We start from the raw sequence: 10,380 nt of genomic DNA on the forward strand, positions 1-10,380 counted from the left end.
GAAGCCTCTCTGCAAAGAACATACTCCAAGAACAACTAAGAATTGGAAGTGCTCTTCATCATAAGGGGGAAGGAAACTACAGCTGCCTCAGGATTCTTTGGGCAACAACTTCATGGGATTCCTTGCACTGAATTTGAAAAGTCTCTGAATTTCAGTTCTCATAAAACGTGCACAAGGATAATGACTGCCTCGGAGCTAATGTGAAAAGTATATTTTTATAAAGAATAAAAGGAGTATTAAACAGTATTCCCATTAAAACAGAAAGTATGCATTTCAGCACTCAATTTCTTCGCACTTCTAAAAAACAACTTCTTAGAAAGCAAACCAACACCTACATTTCTCCGACATCAAAAGGAGCGCAATGCTGAGGTTACTACAGCCTCATACAGCAGAAACAGCTTTCTCTGTTGGCTACAAGTTCCTTTAATAAACGGAAGCACCATCCAACACCCGATTTTCATAAGTATTACACGAATTCCTTAATCCTCCTTGAAAATTATGCACAGACAGAGCTGTGAAAATCCTAGACGTATCCCATAGAAACAGAGGAGCAAAGTCTCCACCTACTCTTGCGTATCCCATCATCACAGACGCTGCCCACTGCCACCCCCCTCTTCCTCGCCAGACCTCGGTATTCCACGGCCACCACATACGGTGCAAGTAAGAACAGGTTTAAAGAGAGGGAATTCATCGCGCCACTTCCCTGTTTCCCTGGTGAATCAACGTCCTCCACCTTCCCAGTCTCGCCACCACTCCATCATGTAATTGTTAATGAAAACGCTTCCAGCTCTGGCAGGCGTTCCAGAGTTGGGGAAACACATGCACTCCACCGAGATCTTTGGCTACCCGAAACCAAAGCGTGACAAGGACGGAAATAAAAGTCTGCTGTGCCTCCGGAGCGGTGCGGCACATTCACAGCGCAGGATTTCAAGGACACGCAGAGGCAGCAGCCAGGACAGCCAGACGCAGACACACGAATGTCTCCCGGGCAACCTCCAGCCCCAGCACACGCACCGCTGCGCCTGTTCTCGGCAAGAGGCACTCTCCCGGCGGGGCCGCGCTGCGCTCCCGCCGCGGGGGCTGGAGCGCCCGGGGGGACCGCGCGGGGAGCGCCCCGGGGCGCGCAGGGAACACGGCCCCGCGAGACCACACGGGGCTGCCCCTGGCGGGCGGAGCAGCAGCGCCGGGCCCCGGGACCGCCGGTACTCACGGGGTGCAGCGGTCACTGTACTCGTTAGCGATGGTCTCGATGCCCCCGCTCCGCGCCACGCCGATGTAGCAGTTGAGGAAGCCGAGGTCGATGCCCACCACAGACATGGCTGCGCCCGCTGCTCCCCGCGCCCGCCGCGGCTCCGCTGGGACTGGGACTGGCACTGGGACCGGCCCCGGTTCCGCGCCCGCCGCTCCCCCACTGCGGAGCGCCGGCACCAACCGGCAGCGGCCCCGCCGTGCGCAGGCGCCGCCGGCGGGAAGCCCGCCCGGCCCCGGCCTCCGCCTCGGCTCTTTCCGGCACCGCTCGGGCGGCGCTGCCCTTCCAGAAGGATCTGGAACGGGAGGGAGGCGGGGAAGGAGGGAGGGAGCGGTGCCACCGGGAGCGACGCCCCGCGCTCGCGTCACGCTGCGGCGGGACCGCCCCGCCCGCCCTTAAAGGGCGCGCGGAGTCCCCCTTAGAGCCGGGGTTGGCTGCGACACGGCTCGAGTTAATGAGATTATAGCAATCCGTAGCAATTAGTGCCGGCGGTGACTAGGGTCATTAATACAGCCGTGCCTGGAGTGGGCCACCACAGACCTGCCGTGAGGAGTGGGACAGACCCCCAGCTCCTGGAGCAGGTGGTTGGCCTGGAAAACCCTGAGGCCCAAGGTGCAGGGTTAGCCCTGTATCCGGAAGCCAAGTTATGCATTAAAAATGGAACCAAGACCTCTTCTGTCCGAGGTGGGGATGGCTCCTGGTGCCAGGGACAGGCAGAGAGCTGGGACCATCAAATCCTACATTCCACCCACTGCCAACACAAGACTGTCGTTGATTTGTGCCAATGTATTCCCAGAAGCACCTCATCTGTCTTAATTTCCTAGAAAAAAAAAACAAAAAACAAAAAAAAACACCAAACAAACAAACAAAAAAAAACCACAAAAAAAAAACAAACAAAAAAAGAAATCTTGAACTCCAAATGTCTCTACTGCACTTAACCCATTTTAGGTATTTGGGGACTAAAACTCTACAAAACAAACCTACGGACTGGAAAAGCTCTGTTAAGTATTTTTTGGCTTCTAAACAGTCTCACACAGCAGTGTGGTGTCTTTGTGACACAGCATGTGATGCTGCACTGCAGTTTTGCTCTACTGGAAAGACTAAAAATAAGCACTAAACCACTAAACTAGTTTAGCATCCCTGTCAAGAGGTTTAATTATCTCTCCATTTGTTACAGTTTCAGTAGTCTCCTAAATAACCAGAATTTTCCTAAAACCTCCATGAGCAAAAGAAACCACTGTTACCTAGAGATATATATAGTTATATATATAACTATACTTACCTACTATATATGCATTAACTACCTCATTTTACTTCCTAGTGTTGGGATCACAAAGGCAAACCAGGTCCAGTCCCACTTGCAGTAGCCAGGGAGACATCCCAGCGCTGCTTTCTGCTCTGCTCTTTCCATCCCTCTTCCAAAACCAATGACTCAAGGTCTTGCAGCACCACCTGAGGATGACTACTGACTGAACAGAAACCCCAGGCTAAGAGGTTGTACGCAAATACTCCTGTGTGCCTCTGCAACCTCACTAAACTAGGCCCAGATGAAATTGTGCAAGTGAACCAGAGAGTGCCAATAGACCTTTTCTTTGCTTTGACAAGAGTTGTGAGATAAGAACATAAGCAGGGTAAGCCAAACTCTTACTTTGTAAAAGCCATGTTTGTGTGCTTCAGTGTCAAGTATGCCCAGCCTGCAAGTATGAACAAAACTCACTTCAGTCAGATAAACCACAGACTTGTCTGAGCATATCTCTCCTCCTATCATCTACTGCCACTGTAGAAATCTCAGAATTGGGGTTGTCCAAGTCTTGCCAATTCTTGGCCCATGGCTTGCATCTGATTTTTTAGCAGCAAAAAAATATTTGTACAAACTCAATGAGCTAAGGGTTTCATGAAAAACTTAATGGCTGGGGAGAAACGTTAGGAATGCTGCTAGCTTTAGTTTCTTTGAAACCAGACATTTACATAAAGGTCTCCTAAATGCTTCTTTTGGACCCTAAGTTATCAGTACTCCACAAGGTTTGGTTTATTTTTCCTTTCCCTATTGAAAATTATTGCCTAAGAAATAAAAAGAAGTCTCCTCATGGATGTGCATGCTAAGATTTATCTTCAATACTAAGATAAGAATCCTCAGGCATTTAAAATTCTCTCAAGAAATACTATGTCTCAAGTGTCTAAGTGCTTAGGGCTCTATATTTTTGGGCTATGTTTTGACTTAAAATGCTGACAGCCAGATAAAAGCCTTCTGTATGTTGTTTGAGAGATGGGACAGGGAGAAAAGTTAACGGCTGTATTTCTTTATGCCAATTTTAAAAAGAAAACACGAACACAAATTCCTTTGCTGTCCTGACACATGCTTTAAAATACCGTGAAAACACAACAGGTGAGAAACAAGTTTTCTTTTTCTGTGGTTCATGTAGAACCTGTCCCAGGCAGATACATACTCCCAGGTGGAGTCCATACATGGGCTCTGCTGACAGCCCAGGGAAACTGCTGTTACCAGGATATATTCAGGGACAAGCTGTAATTTAAAATTCAAGATGCATAACATTCACTATGAATAAAATGGAAACAATGAGAATTTTAAACAAGAGGCAAGTAAGTATTTTCTTGGATTCATTGTCTTTCCACAGTAAAGAACACTAAGGAACTTTTTTCCTAGTGTTTCACTTACTCCAAGGGAGTGATCTTTTGCCTAATAAATATTTATCTGGTGTCATGCTCTGTTAGCTGGTTGCAATGACTAAATTTAGAAAGGCTGTGATCCTTCTTCTGATGCTTCTTTTAAGCTCTACTGGGCAAGTAGAAGGCTTAGGAATTAAATGAGGTCATTCCAGTCCTAAGGGTGCTCTGAATTGTTTCAATGCTATTAAAATTTACACAGCTAATTCCTTTTCCTTCTTTAGTATCACTGAAATATTTTTATACCAAGTAGATTGCAGTTCATTAGTGATCAATAGAGTCCTCTAAATCATATTATGGGCTGTATTATGAACGAACACTGGTTTTTGTCTTCACTAGCAAAAAACATGTACACTTTTTTTGGGAGAGATGAATCCAAATCCCTTTCTTCATGTCCAACTCTAACTGGAGAGAAGATACTTTTTTTTAACTTAATGTTGAAGTTTTAACTTAAATTAGCTACATCTGAAATCAAATCCACCTGCAATATCCAGGTAAAGTTCTAGGTTCTGCATAATGACAGAAAGGCAATCTTGCCTTAGGCCATTGTGATATACACATATGAAATATAGTCAATATAAGTAAGTGCAGTAACACAGCTAAAAACCATTTAACATATTTTGTTTTGAATCAACATGAATATATGCAAATGAAAGGCTATTTGGTAATGGTTATTACTGCTTAGCTGACAGAAACAAACTTTGCTGAAATCAGCAAGTGTAGTGTGCTTGTTATTTTGGAAAGTTATCCCATCTGGAAAATAGAGTTTTAAGTGGAAAAATAAAAGGTGCTATATTTAATTCAGCCCCCCCCCTTTGATCAGAATAAGCAGCATGATAAGGAGTTGTTAAAAATCGTACTAATCAGCTTCATTTTTACCCAAAGCTTCAGAAAGAAATGAATGAAACAGGGATCCTCCACAAAATATATTTATACATCCACGACATATATAAAAATTCTCCCAGTCTCATCTTTTGTGCTAGTAAACCTGTTATCTTATTCCATATGATTATAATTTATGTTTTTAGTAATTTTGATAATGTTTCCTATCCTAGCAGTAAGTTAATTACCAGCACCTGGGAGTAAAAACAGCATGAACTGCAGGCCTGCTGCTCATGGAGCAGATAAAGCAGAATATGAAGACAGTGAAATCATATTAAGTCTGAAAGGAAGATGTCAGTAGTGCTAAGGGTGTAAGCGTCAAGGTCTCTGTTATTTAGGACAGATTACCAGAGGTATGTGGGTATTACATAAGAATTTAAGTATCCCTGGGATTTTTTGAAATGACCTAAGCAAGTTCTATGCCAACATTTATTCAGAATTTCTTTTGACTTCCTGGAATACTGAGAGAAGAGATTCTAGAAACAAAAGCATACAGACACTTTGGAACTAACAACTCCTTTCTATTATCACATGGCAAAACTTCCTCAGGGATGCAGGGAAAAAGGTCCTGATTTTTCAAGAGCATTTTTGTGGTTTTTTTTTACTTCTTGTTTAAGGATGATTTTCATAGCAATAATTTATATTATTAAATGTACTTCAAATGCTACCGAACTACCTAGTAAAATTACCTAATAATTAGCAACAAGATCCAACATTCATTGCTAATAATTCACTGTCATATCCATTGTAAGTAACTTCCATGCAAAGTAACTCTCAGCTCGTACTATTTCTGATTCTGCCTCTCACCTGAAGAACAGCTGTGCCACACAGACTATTTTTCTAGCTGCATGGGCTGACCTAATAAAGGATATTATTCTACCCACAAACCTGTCTTACTCCAAATACAGCTTCTGAGCAGGAAAAAGAAATCAAATCCTGGTGTTGTACTAAAAGCTGTCACCAAGCTGTGAACTGAATGTACTTTTACAAAACAAAAATGGAAGCCTGCACAAATTCTGTAAAATATATGTCAAATCCAGGAGATAAGAAGTATAATTTTGGTCAATTCTGTTGTTAATCCTACTGTAAAATGACTTGGCTCTTCAGTAATAGTCTGTTGAGCACAAATAACTGTAAACAGAAAAGCTGTAACTAACACCCTCATTAGTTCATAATAAATATTTAGAATATCATGATAAAGATTTAAAATGTGTTCATTTTTGTTTGTAAAAGCTACCTTAATGGTAGGTAGCTGGTGTACTGAGCCACCAAGCCCCTGGTACAGACCAGAAGTCCATCTGTCTTTGCAATTTTAATTATACAGTCACCAGGTTCCCAGAACTGTCGCTCAGCAGCAGAGAAATTTATGCATATTGTTATGCATTACAGACACCCTCCTTTTAAGTACAAAGTACTTGCACAGCTGAAGCATTTAAACATAGTAGACCATTGTTTTGTCCCCTTATTAACAAACAATAAAGAAATCAAGATGTGGAGGGGTGAACACAATTTATTTAAACAGAGAGTGATTCCCATTTGCTGAAACACTTCAGGTCAAGTAACTATCATTCCAATGTTGTTCTCATTCAGCAGAATCCAGTATGAATTCTCATGCTCTTTCTCTGGAAAGAAATTTTCTCTGTAATACCATGCTTTCACTTCCAACCCACAAATTCTTACTCATATTTATGAGAAGTGTTACTTGGTTCAACTTTCCCCTAGAGCGGAATACCAGCCACAAACTGTGACCAAGTTAAAAAAATCCACTTTTTGTATCTGTAGATTTTTCATCTGTTTCTAGCTCTTAGGGTTCCCTTCAGGTGAAAACACAGCATACAATAAACCAGTCTTTGAAGGAAGAACTACAAACCAAACACCTTCTTAAACTGAAAGTATCACAGAACTGTTGATTCAGCCCAAGTACAGGGCAGAGAGAGCAACAGGTGAATCAAAGCAGCCAGTTCCTGGGACAACCTTGCACAGCACAGACAGCAACTGGAGTTTACTTGTCCCATTGCAGGCAAATCAGGAAAGCCAACAACCACAGAGATTTCTCTCTCTACTGCAAAGCCTTCCAGACCCTGTTTTCAGGAAATTAATTTTACCTATTTGAAGCATATCTAGAGACATAAAATACCCAAAATCTTTGTTGAAAATCTTCAGTTGATATTCTTGATATAGAACAAAGATGGTCATTAACTCTTTAAATGGCACCCCATGCAGCCATAGGTTAGCAAAAAATAAACTCCTCTAATTTCTGCACCCAAAGTTGGCAAAATTCAGTTAAACTTTTCCCTATAGAATCTAAAAAACCACAAACTTTGAGAGCTGTGCTACAGCACTGTTTCCGGAGAATCTTCTTAACACTCAACTTCATCCTCTTCTTTAAAGATTTTACATTTCTTATTAATTTTATGCTTACAATTGCATATTAGTAAATTTTTAAGTAACAGAATTCTAATAGTGTTTTATATTGGTCTACCTCTAAAATGAAGTAAATATAAATACCTAAGACACATCAGGTAAAACTGGAAGTGCCACTTCAGAGATTTCACTACCTTTCCCAGTCTCAGCAGCCACATGAGCTCATGTGACGTGTGACGGGCACAGTCCACACAAGGATGTTACTCCTGCTGCTCTGCCAGAAGCCAGGTTTGCCAAAACCTCCTTCCAAAATTGAAACACAAGAATTGCTGTATACAGTTATGAAAATACAGTATTACAATACTAGTACACTGATCTTTGCTATAGATACTAAATGAAACTATAAAACATGAAGAGCAAGATCTAAAACATTGTATTCTCTACAAAATAATCAAGAAACAGGGAATAATTTCTATACTAGGGTATTGCCAAATTTCCACTTGTAAAAGCTAATCCCAGTAGAATAATACCTGTGTTTACTTAAACTACATCACAGGTACAGCGTGTGTAGTAAATGCAGACCATGTGGATGTACTCCAAATCAGTTTTGATTTGCTGGTTCAGTAAAAACAACACTGTCGCTGTTGTATCCCATTCCCTATCCTGAACAAAACATATAAGAAAGCATCCAAAGATTCTGAGCTTCAACAATGGATATGTCACTTTGCTAAATACTATATTTCTAAGGAAATTAATGTTGAGTGTTATTCATGGAATGTTTCTAAAATTTGAGTCATAGACATGTAAGCCATCTGGAAGCACTTCCAGGAGATGGGAGATTTGAAGAAGTATAAACAGTGTTATTTACATAATGCATGTTTTACTTTTTCCACTGTAAAGAAAGAAAGAAATAAAACCACCTTAAACTCTTTACATACAAAATGATTGTAACTGAAAAAGGACTGTTTAAGAATTTGCATGTGATACAAGGAGATTAATCAAACATTAATGACTGACAGACCTTCTCCTGGTCAGCATTACCAGAAAAGTCTGTGGCAAGAAAAGTTTCTGGCGTTATAGTAAAGAACAGTCAACAAGAAAAAGCACAGAATGCTGGATTTTTGTTTAAATTATCAAAACCTAACCAGAGAAATCCTAAGACAGAGATAAATCTGTTTTCATATTAAACCAATTAGATATGAAGAACTTTTTTCCATTCTGCTGATATGAATGGATTTTATGTAATTTGCCAAATGCCAATATGAACATTTCATATTCCAAGACCGTGATTTCTTGTAATGAATTACATGGGTGTAGACCTCTGTGTCTTTCAAGAATCCATCCAAATGAAAGAACATTTATGTGCACCTCACAAAGTCATTAAAGAGCAAAAGCCAGATTTTATTACTTTTATTACTTACACTACACGGTAAGCCATGCTGACCCTTCCTTGTTAGAAAATAAGCTCATTAAAAAACCGTATCAATATACCACTACTAATTATCAACCCATGCTGAGGGAAAGAACTGCACAGCTCTTGACCAGATGCAGTTTGTTTATTAAACACAACTAATATGTAAAAGATTATTTACCTGTTTTTCTTTATCCACTTTGGACATGAAAGTCTGTTTGCATTTGTCCTTAAAAGCAAAGTTTAAAGCATGTGTTTGGAAATATTGTGTAACATTTAATAAATCACCAACACTAAAAATCCTACAGAGAAAAAAATGGATCTTAAAAATAACCAAAACCTTGAAAATTTTCAAAGTTTACACTACACCAAGTATATTGTACTATATCTCTTCTATTTGGTATGAGCTGTAACAATGGCCGAAAACCTTCCTTTTAAGGTCCTTTCTTTTTCAACCATTTGGTTTTGGCAATCTGGATTTATTCTGACACGCATTCAGTGTATGAATTTGGTGTTAGCGTAATATCAAACTGCAAGTGAAATATCAGTAACAGTGAGAAATAGCTTAGATTTTCAGCTTCCTTCTTCATACATTTCTAAGTCTAGGGATACCTATGGAAACTGCAGGACAGCAGAGTATTTCACAAGAATGTGTAGAAATGACTTTCCTGCACACAGGCGGTGCTCACAGTCCATATGAAAGCAATGCCAAATGGTTTACAGAGGTATCAGAAACTTGGTAGCACTTTTTAAATTATATTATTCTTCTAAATTAAAGAAAGGGTTCCTCTGGACACTAAGATAAAAGTCTAAAGCTGAGGAGGCAGTGCTACCACACGGCTTTGAGAAAAGGAATTGTACTATGCTTGGATGCCCTCAGTTCTGTTTAAAGGAAGGTTTCTTGTGAAGGAGCAAGCCAAGCTAAATAGCTGATGGGTACTGAAGGAGTCTCACCTCCACGCACATCTACATATATACAGTGTTTCTTTGGCAGTGACTCACTTGTGTGTTTGGTCCAGCTGAGTCAAACCCAGTTTAACCCAGTAACTGGCAGCAGAGTAACCCTGTCTGACTGAACACAAGGATCTAGATGGTAGTTGCCCTCTTTTTAAAGCATTTAAATACCCTCTTTTTAGCATTCAAACCATATAGCCTTGCTTTTAAAAGGCTGAAACGAGACAAACATCAGCAAAATTACCTTTTTCCATACATATACACACTTCTGTGCACACTTCTGCTAAAAGCAGTGCAGCAAGGACTGCTTGCTTTTCTATATGTTCCTCCTTCCATCTATTACAAAATCTAATATCCAAACCTCATGTATTTTAGACTTTTCAGAGGTGCTGTTCAGATGTCATCCATACAATTATATATTTTCATTTTTCAAACATGAGTTACATCTCACATCACAGAATTTACAGACGGGGAACAAATCTAACACGTTACTGATATAACTCAGTTTTGTATGTCTCAAAGTGAAATACTGTTGCTTATGTGCTAAGAACAATAACTTCTGGAAAAAGCTGATCAACAAAATCTTCAATCATATGCCTAAACTTCAGGCCTAAGACTTGTACGGCTTGGAACTAAAGCAACTGTTAAGTATCAAGACAAGCTGTAAATCACTCCGTAAGAGTGGACTCTTATAAGCATTTGATTGACTATTTCAGAACTGCTCCTGACAGCTGTAACTTCAAGTGAAAACAAGATCTAATGATTTGGTCATGATGCCTATGAAATGAATTTACTTTCCTGAACACTTAAACTTTTTGATCCTGCTGTTCAAAAT

At 40.5% G+C, this 10,380-nt stretch overlaps 1 protein-coding gene across 1 annotated transcript in view; it reads right to left on the reverse strand.

The window, feature by feature from the left end:
- Positions 1–1,498, reverse strand: part of HSPA4L (heat shock protein family A (Hsp70) member 4 like) — a 31,708-nt gene extending 30,210 nt beyond the window's left edge. Inside the window, exon 1 of the mRNA XM_027716019.2 lies at positions 1,211–1,498. Within this exon, the coding sequence (XP_027571820.1) occupies positions 1,211–1,317 (107 nt within the window). The 5' untranslated portion in view covers positions 1,318–1,498. The remainder of the gene's footprint in view (positions 1–1,210) is intronic.
- Positions 1,499–10,380: the final 8,882 nt, after the last annotated feature.

The sequence above is a fragment of the Pipra filicauda genome, unplaced genomic scaffold (assembly GCF_003945595.2).
Source record: "Pipra filicauda isolate LSUMZ 115617 unplaced genomic scaffold, ASM394559v2 scaffold30_size5312502_pilon, whole genome shotgun sequence".
NCBI classification, from domain to species: domain Eukaryota; kingdom Metazoa; phylum Chordata; class Aves; order Passeriformes; family Pipridae; genus Pipra; species Pipra filicauda.